Genomic DNA, 16,618 nt, shown 5'->3' on the forward strand with positions numbered 1-16,618 from the left:
CACAAATGAGGCAAAGACAACAGTTTTGAATTTTACTTGCAAGGAGAACGGAGAGATGTGCTCAGTTCCAGATCTCCAACTCGTTCTGACGCACACCTCCCGCCATCCTTCTTTTATTGAGATTAGGAGGTCCCTAGTTACAGAAGTCAAATGTGTCTAAGGGGGGGGGACACAAGATAGCAGGTCCCAATCAAAGCAAAAGACTGTGAGTCATAATGGTGAGATTATACGTAGGCCTTCACTGATTTGATTAGCTTAGCTCGCACACAGCACATTCTTCCATAGCAGACAGATTAAAAGAACTCCTCCTGGAAACAAACGCCGCAGCGTTTCCATCCCCTACCTGTCTGGAGTCTCGGAGAAGTTTAGGAGGATCTTCCAGAAACACGACATACCGGTTCATTTCAAACCCAGCAACACTCTCAGACAGAGGTTAGTACACCCAAAGGACAAGACACCAAGACCCAAACAAAGTAATGTTGTTTATGCTGTACAGTGCCAGGAGGAATGCAAGGAACTGTACATTGGGGAAACCAAACAACCTCTCCACAGAAGAATGGCACAACACAGACGTGCCACCTCTTCGGGTCAGGATTCAGCAGTCCACTTACACTTAAAGGAGATTGGGCACTCCTTCGAGGACAGCCAAGTAAGGATACTGGCCAGAGAAGACCGCTGGTTTGAAAGGGGGGTTAAGGAAGCTATCATGTTAAATTGGAGAAACCATCCTTGAACAGAGGTGGTGGCCTGAGGCACTTCCTATCACCCACATACAATGCAGTCCTCCACTCTTTCCAACAGCAAAACAAACATTCACACCATTCCAGGAGACCCAGTGACTCATCACCATGTGACCCAGCAGACAAAGGGGAGACACCTCAACAGAAACTAGGTGAACGACCGACCAACGACCCGACCAACGACCCTGCTAACGACTCTCAGGTGACCACCCGGATCATTAGCATGCCAATGGTCCACAGGGGCTATATATTTTCAAGCTCTCTCCCCAGCGATTTCAGAACTGAAGAAGCCTTCTGGATAGAAGGCGAAACGTCTTCAAGAGAAGAAACCCAGTCCAGTTGACAGAGAAAACTACCTTGGATTTTCCTTAAGTTGATCACATAGCGCTGAGAGGAGACAACAGCTCTCCAGAGTCAGAGGGCAGGTGCTGGGCTAGACTTGTTCTGCGTCGCAGCGTTAGTCCGTTACGCCGCGTCATTCTTTTCCACCAGCCGAGGCTCGCTCTGAACTCAGCCGTGGGTATGTTTAGCTCTTTGGCTATTTCCACGGCCTTGAGCTGAATGACAGCTCTGCTGATGGGCGTCCCGTCCTTTCGTTTCTCGTCCACGTACGCGCACACCCTCCTGTCGAGCTCTTGGAAGCGGCTGCTCTGAGGACCACGGAAAGCTTTTCTCTGACTGTGAGCATTTTTTAGGCCATCTTTTTGAGCTCTCCATCTCCGTACATTACACTCCGTGACACCATATTTCACAGCCGCTTTGCAATTGTTTGAAGACTCCGCCTCATTTATCACCATCATCTTGAAGTTTGCATCATAACTTCTCCTCAGCTGCCGGTTAACCTGGCCGATCTTCGACCCACTTCTCCAGATTGTCGCTACGTTTCTCTATTTTCTGTTATCTCTTCTCTTATTTTCTTCTGTTTTCTTTCTTACCGCTATTTTTTATTTTTCTTCTTCGTGCTACCGCTATTTTTATTTTTATTCTTCGTGACAGGGGTTCGCTTTGGCCTGGGGAGTTAAGTTCAGCATTCGCACGTGATGACTCCAGTGGTGAAGATCATAAACAACAGCAAAGATATCTGGCGCCATCTAGCGTTGTGAATGGGTATAATGTCTAGACCCCGAATGTAAGACGACCCCCACTTTTTCAGTCTTATTTCAATGCAAAAAACACCGTCTTATATTCGGGCCAATACGGTAAAGCCATAGGTTGTATAATGCTGCTGTATCTGTCCTACCGTCCCTCCTGTTGAGACATGTGTTACACCATGGCTCAATATAGCGGCCCATTTATACAGATTTTTGGTAGGATAGGTTTTCCTGCTGGTCATACATAGATGTCTTCTTTTAAGGTTGCACACAGCCAGGGCTTTTTCCATCGCCATGTTTCTCTGGGGAAATGTTGCATTTCTTTATCGTAATAACAACAAATCTTTAGTTTGTTCTATAGGAGCTCCATATGTTTAGTGTCAAAGACTTCTTAGATTGTGTTCATTGCTGGCACATAAAGAAAAATGCTTTGATTTTACTAAAGTGACACAAACCCATCTCAGCACTGTTTTTTATATCCTCTATATTATTTTGCGTAGTCTGTGTAACTGTTGTGCTTTATTTCTGCTGGCTTCTTTAATGGGATGTAAACCAGCCTGACATAATACCAGTTGAGTACTTTATTTGATGTTGCCAAAGGTTTAAAAACAGCCTGACAGAATAAGAAATTGTGAAAATTTAGAGGATGAATTATACCTGCTGGTATCTGATCTTGAATGGCAAATTTTATAGGGAAGTGAAATAATGTTTGGACCTCTTATCAGGCAAAGAGAAAGTTGTTAAGAACTGCTCTAAAAACACCACCTCAGGGGGACTATATCCAAATCTCTCCGTTTACTGATGGGACGGTTGAAACGTCAATACGCGGATTCATACATTTAGAACTGGACGTTGCACCAGAACTGGAAGCGCGGACTGATACATTTTTAACAGCGGTCCTGCTTCAGCCCTCCGGGGCTTAATAACAAAATACGAAAAATACGAAAATTTTAATTTTGGAAACATTGTTGTCGGTTGTTCGACTTGCCGGCTTTTGCAAAATTGCTAAATACGCGCTAGCATGCATGTTTTAAGCTATGGTAGCGGTATGTTTTACCATGCCCGCGCCCTATAATCCGGAGCGCCTGATGTATGTGTTAAATACAGAAATAGCACCCGTAACTGAGGCTGCACCTTTTAATACGGTGCGCCCTTTGGTCGCGAACATACGGTATATAGAACATAGGGCACGTTTGTGCATGATATCACTCCGCGTCTGCGCAACGACCACAACCTCCTATCTTTAGTATTGCTGTGCCAACTGGTGGTCTTTTGGGTTGAGGATAACGGTGATCTATATGTACCTATATGTAGCTATAGCGTCATTGGCCTCCACTCCAGCCACTCCTGGTAGTTCCTCAAAAACAGAGTTTCTAGTGGATGCACAATCTGTGGAAGCAACATAGAAACTTCTGAAGAGCCAAAGTTCTTGCAACAAAAATATAGTCCCCAATTAGGTTGTTTTGTTATCACACGACCCCGTCCCCATTATCTTAAGAGAATATAAAAGAATGAGTGGAGACAGAAGAGAGAATGAGACATTTTTGGGGCGTGTCGCTCTTGATTTAGTGTTTATTTTTGCAGTAAACTTAAAGGAGGCCTTTTCACTTTATGTTTGATTACATTTAAGCTGATATTCCATTCTTGACATCTTTAAATTTACAGTATTCATGGGAGTTTTATTTGGTCATTTTGCTTCTTTTTATTTCCTATTTACCACATTTATTCATAGTTTATATTAGATTGCAATAAATCCTATAACATTGAACAGACTGACTAAAGTCAAATGACCTGCGGTTCCCACCGATAGCCGTCATTCTGATGGGTTTTTGCTGGCTGCAGCTGAAATATTCCAATGCTCCATGTCACAGAGACAGTAAATACTAAACCCTAAAGGTTCTGAAGGCATGATGTAAAATAGTAACGTATAATACAGACATTTGAAGAGACAATTAAGAGAATGTTTCCATGCTTATAAGAGTGGCCGAGGAGCCATTTAGAACTTTATAAAGATGCATTGTGTGATACCAGGAACTAATTTAACTTCAAGGCGAAGCTGCTTCTGCTTTGTCGGCCATCGACTGATCTCCTGAAAGTCCACCAGCGCTTTTTAAAAACAGAATTTTTCATCTATGGAGGGAGTAGACGGCAGATGTTTCCACAGATGTTCTTCACCAGTGGTCAGTGAGTGATGCAGCAGATGAGCGGGAGTTGACTGGCTACCACCAGCCATGACTCAATGTCTTCAGCCCATAGTGTGGATTCTCTACGAGATCAGACAGCAGCTTCACTCCTGAACCCTGCAGCTGGTTCTGTCTCAGGTCCAGTTCTCTGAGATGGGAGGGATTGGACCTCAGCGCAGAGGCCAGAGAGCCACAGCTGATCTCTGATAAGCTGCACTTAATCAATCTGAAAAATGCAGGATGAGGTTATACGGTGCAGGTCTGCATGTTATCTGCGTCAGTACTAAACCTACGTTAGTTCTTAGTTGGGTCAGACCTGAATTCACGATATTCCAAGGAATTTTTTTAATGTGGTGCATCACAGCAGTGTTGAGAACAGCCTCACTTCACCATCTTAGCAGCTGGTATATAGGTAGAAAAATGAAGACTGACCTGAGCCTCTCCAGTTTACAGTTTGGACTCTCCAGTCCAGAACAGAGCCGCTTCACTCCTGAATCCTTCAACGTGTTGAAGCTCAGGTCCAGAACCCTCAGATGGGAGAGGTTGGACTTCAGAGCTGAGGCCACAGAATCACAGCTGGTCTCTGATAAACTGCAGCGACTTAGTCTAAAATAACAATTATTTCGAGAGAAGACAAATAAAAATCAACATGTACCAGAGCAAAACACAGCTTACAAGCAACAAACCTCTGGTCCTGCACCGGCTTATCTGCCGTATGTTCCTATTTTGGGTTCTTTCAGGGCGGTTGGACAAGATCTACAGCGTATGTAAAGTGTGTGTGGGTCAAAATACCTTCCAAGTTTGTGAGACCACATTTCTCAATAGCACTCAACTCTTGTCAGGAGTTGGGACAAAGCGACCCACTCCTGACAGCTTGTGGGCGATGCTGCAGCGACCCTGCAATCCCTACACTCTCTGGTGAAACCAAATCAAAGGTTTTAGACACTGCTGGATGCTGGAAGGGTGGCTATAGTCTGGACGCATCGTTCCCCTGACTGCACATTTCTCCAACAATGATTGGCAGCTGGTGTCACTTGTTCTCCAGATGAGAGAAGGAAAGAGAGCCCCCCCACAGTGTGTTTGATTGCCCCACTGCAAGCTCAATGCTGCCAGAAAACATTGCAGGAGCATCAATTCCCCTCAGGGCATCAACAAGGACCTCAGGAAAAGCTGCAGCTGCCACCTACTAGAGACAAGCACACTGAGCTGAGATTCAAAGCCCTCTCCTCCCAAGACAAGAGCTTGTTTGTTGGAGGCTCTTCTGGGCGATACCTGGTGCCACAGCTCCAGCTCAGCCCGTCTCTGGAGCTGAGGTGGAGCTTAGCAAGTTTCATGGTTCTCCACCACTTCCTCTCACTGAGGACCTTCTCAGCTGGTGGTTTCTGCTCCACCTTCCAAGTTGAGCAAGTGATACTTCTGCATTCCTGCCACCAGTGTCTCTGCAGAAAGAGTCTTCTCTACTGTTTTATATTAGATTATAGAAAATTAGGATTTTTGTTGATGTCTTAGATGTTGTTGACTAAGAGCAGGTTTTTCTTTAATAACATAGAGAGATTCGATGAGAAGAGCAAATGTATTATTTTATGAGCTGCTTCCACTACTATTATATACACATACTTCCATATTGTCTTAGATTGCAAGCTGCATTTATTGCATCGTTCATAGAAAGTCATATTTGTGAGGAGAAAAACTCAAATAAGGTCATTTTCTTTAATGACCATTACAAAAGAAGGAGGCGATGAAGAAACAGATTTATCTAAATATTCGTGAAAACTTATGGATGGAAACCTTTTTAAAATGGTTGCATTGTGTAGAATCGGTGTAGAATCAACTTGTTGACTTCTGATTTGGACTCCAATGGAAGTGAGGTGCAACAATTGTGGATGCTGAAAGCTTCAGATCTTCATGAAGGTTTCTGTGGTTGGACTGACCTGCTGCCCCTTTAAGAGGGAGGCAGGTTTGGGCTTCTGGCTGGAATGAAGCCACCTCAGATGAGAATGACTGCAGGCTTTCGGTACCAAGGTTTAACAGGGGGCTCACTTCACACTTGGGCTTTTCTCTTTTTTGGGATGGCTTTTCTCAGTAGAGAAGGGGCATGGCACACTGCAGCAGCTTTCTTTTTGGGTTTTCTAGTTTTCCTTCTGATCTTTAAAAGACAGGAAGAACCATTTTTGATTGGTCTGAATGTTTGGGCGGTTTTGTGGCCAGCCTAAAATAAAACAAGACAAATCTACAACTGATACTTCCTTTCTAGTCATTGATGACCATCCTCACATGGGGCAGATTTCCACAACCAATTTAATACTGCAAATCTGTCCTGTGTGGTCTTTTTTCTGAGAACTGTAACACTACGTTTATAACAAAGATCACACATGTAAACATTTATTGTCTAACTAGTTACATCTGGAAAGTACTGGATCATCTCTGACTGACCTGAGAGTCTCCATCTTACAGAGAGGATCCTGGAGAAAACCACAGAGCAGCTTAACTCCTGGATCCTTCAGCTGGTTCCAACTCAGGTCCAGTTCTCTCAGATGGGAGGGATTGGACCTCAGCGCCGAGGCCAGAGAGTCACAGCTGATCTCTGATAAACTGCAGCTGCTCAGTCTGGATAAGGAATCATGGCAAGAAATGATCTCTATTGTAGGAAAAGTCATATTACACTTGCTCAAAATCATTATTTCATTTTATTTCATTATTCAATCAGGGCCCTTGGAGTCAGGAGAGCTCTGGCCCCCACTGATAAACTGGGATATTACAGCAACAACATAGTTAAAAAGTATCTATAAAATTGACTTTCAATGGCTCATTTAAATTCATACTAAACTTCTCTTCTTCAAAAGTCAGTGTAGTTTATCTTGAAGCCTTTTATTGTTTAGTTGTTATGTCGAAGATAAAAGGAAGCTGACCTGAGAGTCTCCAGCTCACAGAGAGGATCCTGGAGAAAACCACAGAGCTGCTTCACTCCTGGATCCTTCAACTGGTTCTCACTCAGGTCCAGAACCCTCAGATGGGAGGGATTGGACCTCAGCGCCGAGGCCAGAGAGTCACAGCTGATCTCTGATGAATTGCAGCCCCACAGCCTGGATAAGGAATAAATGGGGCAAATAAAAACACATTTCTAAATATGAAAATGAAGAGAAAAGCAGAAAATGTAAAGAAATTTAGAAAAGACCAACAGAGGCCTCCTGACCCGAGCGTCTCCAGTCTGCAGTTTGGATGCATCATTGCAGAAGACAGTAACTTTACGTCGGCATCTGTCAGGCTTTTGTTCTTGCTTAAGCTCAGCTCCCGTAGATGAGAAGGGTTTGACGTCATTGCTGAGGCCACAACTTCCCAATGACTTGTTGAAAGAACACGACCAGACAGTCTGTTGTGTATGAAACAAAAATAGTGAGTCAAACTTTGGGATTTCTAATCAACTTATCTGAGAATCTACCTCAACACAAATGTAGCTCATTTCCTGGAAAAGCTAAATTCAACACCGTAGAGCAACAGTTTGAACGACCATCAGATCTGAAATGCAACTGAATTATTCTCAACATTTGTCTTATTTTAGAACAGCTCATAATTACTCAATATTTAAAATGATTATAGCAAATGGTTTAAAGAAACGTGCATCTTTTATCTGTCTATCGGCTCTTTGGATATTTTGCATTTCATCCAATTTGTACGATGGTGCGTCAAGTCTTAATTCAGCGATCCGATCGATGACATCAGAGTCTCTGGTTGCATCGATTGCCCTCAGCTTCTGTTATATCTGCCTGTTTCCTTCAAATCATTTTCACTGCACCTTTTGTTGCTAGTGATGAAGTTGCCACCTAACGGGTGAGGAAAGGCTCAAACAACTTTGTGGGTCACATAAAGGCTCCAAACGGAACCGCCACAAAGACCTAAAACACCCATTTAAACCAACGAGGCCGGCTGTTTTTACGTTGAACAAATGAAGCAAAATAGTCACGTGTCATTAGTTAAAATGTGTTTTTCTGTTGTTTGAATACGATGTATACAAACAAACAAAAGTTATTTAATGACATGACAGTAATTTCATGATAGTCAGTTAACTTGTGGCTCCTATTATTCCTGCCTTATGTTGGTTTGTCTGGATTGACCTTTGAACTTATATCCAGCCAGTGTTGAACATTTCTGGATGAATTGTTGTTGTTTTTTTATTTATGGACGCTGCAATGGAAATAAAGAATTGAAGGAATGACCACTGGAGGGGGTATTGCTACCTGACATGATCCACTCGCTTGATTTAAACGCCGATGTCCGGCCCCAAAAATCTTTACTTACTGGAACTTCCTGCAGTTCCTCACAGCTGGAATCAGGCGACGTCGTCCCTCCTCTGAGGTGTTGTACTGCAGCAGGTTCAGCTCATCCAGAACCTCCTCTGACATCTGCAGCAGGTAGGCCAGAGCTGAACAGTGGATCTCTGACAGTTCCCTCTTTGATTTCTTCGCTGACTTCAGGAACTCTTGGATCTCCTGATGGACTGACTGATCCTTCATCTCCATCAGACAGTGGAAGATGTTGATGCTTCTGTCTGGGGAGATTTTATCACTGTTAACCTCCTTCAGGTTGTTGAGGACCTTCTGGATGGTTTCTGGGTGGCTGTCCGTCTGATCCAACAGTCCACCCAAGATCCTCTGATTGGACTCCAGAGAGAGACCATGAAGGAAGCGAACAAACAAGTCCAGGTGGCCATTTTTACTTTTCAGAGATTTCCTTAGTGCTCTCCTGAGGAAGTCATCAAGAGATGTGACTGGATCGTTATTAAACAACCCAGGAAACCAGGAAAAGTCGTTCGGTTTTGAATATTTTAGGAACTTATTTATAACCGCTGTGTCTTTCCTGGTGTAACAGTGGAACATGTAGACGGCAGCCAGAAACTCCTGAATGCTCAGATGAACAAAGCAGTAGACTGATTTCTGGAAGATCACACTCTCTCTCTTGAAGATCTCTGTACAAACTCCTGAGTACACCGACACCTCGGAGACGTCCAGTCCACATCGCTCCAGGTCTTCTGAGTAGAACATGATGTTTCCTTTCTGCAGATGTTCAAACGCCAGCCGACCCAACTTCAGAAGGAGTTCTTTATCAGCCTCAGTCAGTTCCTCTGGTCTCTGCTTTCCTCCATACTTCTGCTTCTTCCTCTTTATCTGAACCCTCAGGAAGTGTGAGTAGAGGTCAGTCAGGGTTTGGGGCAGCTCTCCTCTCTGGTCTCTGGTCATCATGTCCTCCAGAACTATAGCAGTGATCCAGCAGAAAACTGGGATCAAACACATGATGTGGAGGCTCCTGGAGCCTTGATGTGTGAGATGATTCTCTTGGACAGATCTTCATCACCGAACCTCCTCCTGAAGTACTCCTCCTTCTGGGAGTCAGTGAAGCCTCGTACTTCTGTGATCCTGTCAACACACGAGGGAGGAATCTGATAGGCTGCTGCAGGTCTGGAGGTGATCCAGATGAGAGCTGAGGGAAGCAGGTTCCCCTGGATGAGGTTCACCAGGAGCACGCCAACGGACGATACTTGTGTGACATCAGAGATGACCTGATGCTTCTTGAAACGCAGTGAAAATCTGCTTTCATCCAGGCCATCAAAGATGAACAGAAGTTTCCAGACAGTCAGATCTTCTGCTCTGATCTTCTGTAATGTTGGATGGAAAACATGAAGCAGTGAGAGAAGACTGTGCTGCTCATCTCTGACCAAGTTCAGCTCCCTGCATGAGAGCGGAAGCACCAGACTGATGTCTTGGTTCTCCAAACCTTCTGCCCAGTCCAGACTGAACTTCTGCACTGAGAAGGTTTTTCCAACGCCGGCGACACCGTTGGTCAGAACCACTCTGATGTGTCTCTGTTGCTCAGATAAGACTTTGAAGATGTCCTGGCACTTGATTGGAGTGTCCTGGATGTTCTTCTTGGAGGTTCTCTCAAGCTGGCTCACCTCATGTTGTGTGTCCACCTCCTCACTTTGTCCCTCAGTGATGTAGAGCTCAGTGTAGATCTTGTTCAGCAGGGTTCCACTTCCTGCTTCATGAGTTCCTTCAGTCACATGTTCACATCTTCTCTTCAGACTCATCTTATGACCTTCTATCACCTCCTGCAGATCACTTCCTGAACATAAGTAAACCAATGGTTTCCATCTATAATAAATCATCAACACAACTCCAAATTCATGACATCACAAATTAAATCTCATATTGAACAGTTTTACTTTGTTTGGGCTTCATTTCAGCATCTCCAGATCTGCTTCCAGATTGTGAACAAGAGGACTCTCCTGGTGGAGCTGACTGGTCCCAGTTTGATAGGATGTGCTCCCCCCTCTCACTATGAAACACATCTCTATTAGTCCTTTGATTTATAGGATGAAAGAACCTGATCAAGACTCAATATTGTTCCAGCATTTATGTCTGAATTCATCTTTCAGTTTAAACCTGATTCTTGTTTCTAATCAACAATATTCACATTAAGTCTGTAACTATATGACTGTCTGAGGTTTAAGTGTTAAACATCTCCAATAATAAACTCACAACCTGCTGCTGTTAATGTGACTAACAGCTGCCACACAAACACATCATCACGCTTTAGTTTTCTTACATTTCCTCTGAACTTCTGAAGTTTATTACTCTATCTTTGGACTGGTCACTCTTCAGGGACACACAGCTGGGCACTGTGGACTCTGCTCTGTCCTCGTCCATCCTGAGGAAACATCAGAAATAGTGATGAGACTGTGATGAAGGTAAATAATCTGTAGAGGTTGGAGTTAAATAATCCCAATTCACTGCATTTTTATCAAACAGGAACATTTCTAATCCATTCTGAATAGCAACTGAATCAATAAATCAATGATGTCTCTGTATCATTTTCATGTTTTCAGAGTTGAAGCTGCTTTTTTTAACTGTTCCCTGCAGTGAGAAAAGAACTGGCACCTTTTCCAGCCCCTCATCCTGCAGCACTGAATGTGCTCTAAAGTTCTTTCCAGAGCAAACGTCTCTGCACTTGCAGCAACATGTTGTAGTCATGGATCCGTGAGGAGAACCGGATACAGGAAACGCCCCCACTTTGATCCCAAAACCCAACTGGTGGCCAACGGTGGTCCGGCAACGACGGGGACGCTGGTCCATCGGGCCGACAACACTGGTTTTCCACAGGCCAACATGGTGAAAGGACTGTCTTCAGCTCAGCCACTAAATTATCTGGTGCTACATAAACATGCTAGTCAGGACTTTTTAACTTCCCTCATGTGTTCCCCTCTTCAATTATTTCTATGATCCAAGTCCTCAAAGATCACTGCTCTATTTAAAATAGATGAAAGAAATGACACCCACTCCTGCATTTCTTTCACAGTGGTTCCACAACATAGAACAATAAACCACTGTGAGAAAACGTGCAACATGAACCCAAAATCCTGTTGGTGTCCTGTGATCCTGTGTGGATTTAGTTATTTAGTTTATTGTCTTAATTTGGTCCGGCTGAGAGATGCTAACTTGCCCACGATTAGATGTTGTTTGACAGGTAATACCAAAATATCCAGCTGTAACCTGGACTGTTGAACAACTCTAATAACTCTAAGAGCTTTTCACCTGTCACAAAAAAGTTTTAAAATGTTGTTAATACCTGTTAAGACTCTCTAACAACGTTAACAGCATAATACTCACTTTACACTCACCTTGTCGTTCTTCCTGCTTCGTCTGAACAGAATACTTTCACTTTTAAAACCTAATCAGCAGCTTTATGGCGTATATATTACTACCATAAAAGCGTTCTTGGAGGGTTTAAAGTTCAAAGTTCTTTTAGGATCAGTAGCAAAGAGCAGAAAAATAAACTAAACTTCACTTAGAAAGACTATTCAACTATAACTAAAGCCAGACTATAAGAAAGTTAAATAAGACCTCTTCATTTATAATGTATAACGATGTTTTGTGCTAAAACTAAATATGAAGTCTAGTTGAATTTTCTTAAGACAAGAATTCTTCAGCTCTATGCAGCTCTTCAATAGTCATAAAAATGTTTTCAAATCTTGATTTTATCTCCAAACACAACTGTCAATTCTTTTCAATAATGCTCTTCGTTTCCACTCACCTTGTCGGTCTTCAGTCTTCCTGCTCAGTCTGAACGGAAAACTTTTACCTTTCCTTTTTCCTCTGTTAATGAACAACTTTATGGCTGTTGATTTATATTCCACTACTATAAAAGCATTCTGGGAGGGTTCAAGATTAAAAGTTGTTTTGCTATTTTAATGCCATAAATATGTTTTTGCATTTAAATTAAAACTGACTAACTTAGTTAAATAAATAAATAAGATTTATGATGCTTGACAGATTTTAAAGACTTGTAAAAGCAGCATATTTCTGCAGCCCTGGAGTCCAGGAGGAGCAGCAGAGGTCAGAATGTGTCGGAGCGCGTTTAACTATTGTCTGCAGTTCCACGCGTGTCCACCGGGGGACGGTAAACACCACATGATATTTCTCCTTTTTGGAACTTCTTCAGCTGCGTTGAGCTTTAAATCTTCACCTGTCGCTCCCTTTAAGCTCTAAACTTTGCGGTTCGATGTGTAGTTTGTTGGTTTGAATATTTTTGATGGATTCTGATGATGATGACTGAAACTGTCAATGACCAATAGAAAGTTCATCCATTGTTCTACTGCGTCACACATTTTCATTATTTATTGTCATTTTTGGGTCTAAACTGGACCAGTTCTGTGAGCTGTTTTGCTTTTTCTGTGGACCAGATGTTCCAGGCAGGTTCCATCATCGGACACAGACGGAGACAGGTCACGTGACAACAGTCAGCCTTTAGTTCTTTATTACAGGAGGATCTGGTTTATATACAGACACGTATCTGCAAAATACTAAAAAGTCTATGAACCCAAAGTACTAAAAAGTCTACATCCACGCACACACGTGTATTAAGTGTTTATACACACGTGTGCGCGTACGTGCACACTGTATATTCATCTAATAACTGTGAGTTTCTAAAACAGCAAAGTAGAGTCACTGAGGCACGGCTTCACCTCCTTTACACCGAGGTTTCCCTGAGCAGGTGTGATGAACTGTTGCAGAAGGAAAAGCATGGAACATGTTAATAACCGGACACAACAACACTCAGGTTTATTGTCTGACGGCATCAGTGTCTCTGGTTGCATCTGTCTGAGGAGCATTGTGAAACCAGGAGCAGTGTAAATGAGGGGGGGGGGGGGGGGGGGGCAGTGAGTGGATGCTGCATTCATCAAACACACAATAGTCAGAAGAGAAGAAGGAAGAACAGAAGCCCGTGTTCCTCAGTGTTGGTGTGGAGACGCCTGTTTGGAGGAGCAGGAAGCAGGCTGGACTCTTCCAGCTGGCTTTAATGCCACTTCTCTTCTGAGAACCTCCCAGCAGCTTTCTCTCCACCATCTTTTTACGCTGAAGGTTTCTGATCATTTCAGGTCAGATGTTCTTGGACTGAGGTTAAACATGTTTGTTCTTGTTCTTGTACACCACACACACACACACACAGACACACACAGGCAGCGTGTGTCCCCCCCACAGGCGAATCACCTCTTTGAGGGGGGGACTTTGGTCTTGACTTCAACACTCAGCAGAGCGTCTCCATGGCGACCGCTTCGCCACGTGCTTTATTATTTAGGGTTTGATCGGAGTCGCATCCCAACAACGATCCAGATGAAGAGTTCACGATTGTCCCGCTCGCGCGCGGCCCTCAGACGTCCTGCCGCTTGACACCACTGCCCCCCAGTGGTGAGAGGAGGAACTTCAACCCAGTTTCTGCTCTTCCTGTCCTGAGTCAGAGTAGCTGTCCCTCACGTCCCTCATGTCCCTCACGTCCCTCATATCCTTCATATCCTTCATGTCTTTCACATCCTTCATCTCCCTCACATCCTTTATATCATACATGTCCTCCATGTCCCTCACATCCTCCATGTCCCTCACATCCTGCATGTTCTCCATGTCCCTCACGTCCTCCATGTCCCTCACGTCCATCTCCCTCACATCCTTTATATCATACATGTCCTCTATGTCCCTCACATCCTGCATGTTCTCATGTCCCTCACATCCTGCATGTTCTCCATGTCCCTCACATCCTGCATGTTCTCCATGTCCTCACATCCTGCATGTTCTCCATGTCCCTCACATCCTCCATGTCCCTCACATCCTTTATATCATACACGTCCTCCATGTACTTCTCATCTCCTGTGTCCATCACGTCCCGCCAGCGTGTCAACCTGTCAGGACTCAGGACGTCCCAGAGACGGGAGGGGCCCGTGTGTAACATGACAGCTCAGCTGTAACGCGTCTGCAGCTCGTGGCTGCGCCGCATATTTCTGCCTCCTCGCCGCGCTCCCTTCTCACGCTATCTTAGCGCTGCAGCCGATTGGACGGCGCAGACGCACCCTCCTTGGACACGCCCCCCCGGCCCCCCCACATAAACCCTCCGGGGGAGAGGAGCGGCCGCCACACTTGGCGTGGAGCGCGACTCCTGTCAGACATCTGCAGCCGGTAACGCTGATCAGAAGAAGCAGCCGTCTGTGCGGGTGCCGTCTGTGCGGGTGCCGTCTGTGAGGGTGCCGTCTGTGAGGGTGTCGTCTGTGCGGGTGCCGTCTGTGAGGGTGCCGTCTGTGCGGGTGCCGTCTGTGCGGGTGCCGTCTGTGAGGGTGCCGTCTGTGCGGGTGCCGTCTGTGCGGGCGCCGTCTGTGCGGGTGCCGTCTGTGAGGGCGCCGTCTGTGCGGGTGCCGTCTGTGTGATTGACGGATGCAGAACCAGCAACCTCTTCACGTGGCCTCGCCGCTCAGGCAGAGCCTCCCGCTCACCAAAGAAGCCGTCTACCTGAAGCTGGACTCCTCTCAGCCCACCGGATCCTTCAAGATCCGAGGCATCGGTCACCTCTGCCAGACCGTAGGTGCTCCCGGGTCACCTGTGTGTGTGCGGAGAAGAGCTCAGGGTATTGGTGGTTCACCGGGACACAGGAGGAGGGTTCTCCACTAACACTGAGGTGTCTTCAGCTCCGTTGGGAGGAAGAATTAGAGGAAGACAGAGCTTTGATGTCTTTAGAGCTTTGATGTCTTTAGAGCTTTGATGTCTTTAGAGCTTTGATGTCTTTAGCTTGTTAAGACAGACAATTTAGTGGTTCACCTGTGGCTGCATTATAATACAGCAGATAAAGTTAGAAAGATGGATGGATGGATGGATGGATGGATGGATGGGTGTACCACCCTGAGAACGCCCGATCTCGCCCGATCTCGGAAGCTAAGCAGGGTCGGGCCTGGTTAGTACTTGGATGGGAGACCGCCTGGGAATACCGGGTGCTGTAAGCTTTTTGCACTCCTCCACTGGGTCAGCAGAGGCCGCCAGTGTTCCTGATAATTATCCAGCCAGATGTTATTCACTTCTTAAGTACTTCTAACATTGAGATTTAATGTTGCACTATTGTACATCGTTTTAGATTTAATATTTTATGAGTGTGTGTGTGTGTGTGTGTCGCAAGGATGATCGGCGGTGGAGGAGACAGAGGGAGACGGGAGCTTCTTTACTCCAAAAATGTATTTTTATTTTCCAAAAATAAAGTGGTGTCAGAAGATGCCAGGTTGAATCCATACAATAACATACAGACCCTGCACACTTTTACACACCACAACTTTGACTCTTTCTCCAACAATTCTTTTTTCTCCAAAATAACAACCAACCAACTCAACATCCCACCCCGTCTGGGGCTTACTCCAGGGCTTCTATAGCTGTAGCCCTCCTACAGGTGAAAACAATTATCAAAATTATTACGCTAACTAATACATTTACAAACTCAAAATAACAATCGAACAGAAAATATAAAATATGCGTAAAACGCCCAAAACAAATTTCCACCATCAAAACCACCCAGTGCATAGTAAAATAAATGTTCATCTTACTCTTCTAAAACACCCCCGCTAAAATAGATTGTGCCGTAGCACCTCGCGAAACCCCTCCATGGATACAATCATTGAGCAGTCCATCGGTTTCCCCGAACCAGGAAGTATGTCCTGCTGGTGAGCTATTGAAATATTGGTGCTTTTGATAAATGACAAACAAATAAACCTTGATGCTTTTAAACAGCCATAGTGTGAGTGTGATTCTTTGGGCAACGTTAAACAGACGGGAGGTGACACGGTGAGGTAATATGACGCGCGTTGTTTACTTGGGTGGAACTAATTGGAACATAAATGCCGGTTGGCCATGCCGTGCATGTCGGCTACAATGTATTCCAATAAGAAGCTATGGTAAAAAGTGGTGTGTGTGAAATGCTTCAACCGAGTAAACCAAGACAGAACGGAATGGAAATGAAATGCAAACGTGTCGGCGTAAGTGGCACGGCTCACTCCGTGCGTGTGTGTCTGTGTAAGTGTGCTTGTGTTTAAATAAAATTGAATTTCCCACTTTGGTCCACACTATTGTCAACATTTCTGTCTTCGCAAAAGCCAACTCAAGGCGGCAGAGTCCGGAATTGAAAACAATATCTAAAGAACTCAAGTATCATACTAACAACACTAATATTCCATCTGTCTATCCCCAACTGAATTAACTCCCCACCTATCTCATCAGATATTTGTAACAGAATGAGCAGATAACGTAGC

General features: G+C 44.6%; 2 protein-coding genes and 1 pseudogene across 2 annotated transcripts in view; 1 reads left to right on the forward strand and 2 right to left on the reverse strand.

Moving 5' to 3' along the window:
* The window catches only part of LOC130525977 (uncharacterized), a 242,442-nt gene that overhangs the window by 196,153 nt on the left and 29,671 nt on the right, over positions 1 to 16,618 (reverse strand). The window contains 2 exon segments of the mRNA XM_057033300.1: positions 4,447 to 4,620; positions 6,448 to 6,621. Of these exon segments, the coding sequence (XP_056889280.1) occupies positions 4,447 to 4,620; positions 6,448 to 6,621 (348 nt within the window).
* Positions 9,096 to 12,384, reverse strand: LOC130525980 (protein NLRC3-like). The gene is made up of 4 exons (XM_057033302.1): positions 12,100 to 12,384; positions 10,615 to 10,716; positions 10,232 to 10,344; positions 9,096 to 10,131 (listed from the first exon to the last, which is right to left on the reverse strand). Exons 2-4 carry the CDS (start codon positions 10,713 to 10,715, stop codon positions 9,293 to 9,295), a joined length of 1,053 nt encoding a protein of 350 aa, XP_056889282.1. The 5' UTR covers position 10,716; positions 12,100 to 12,384; the 3' UTR covers positions 9,096 to 9,292.
* Positions 15,210 to 15,328, forward strand: LOC130526612 (5S ribosomal RNA; annotated as a pseudogene).

The sequence above is a fragment of the Takifugu flavidus genome, chromosome 5, assembly GCF_003711565.1.
Source record: "Takifugu flavidus isolate HTHZ2018 chromosome 5, ASM371156v2, whole genome shotgun sequence".
In the NCBI taxonomy this organism is placed as follows: domain Eukaryota; kingdom Metazoa; phylum Chordata; class Actinopteri; order Tetraodontiformes; family Tetraodontidae; genus Takifugu; species Takifugu flavidus.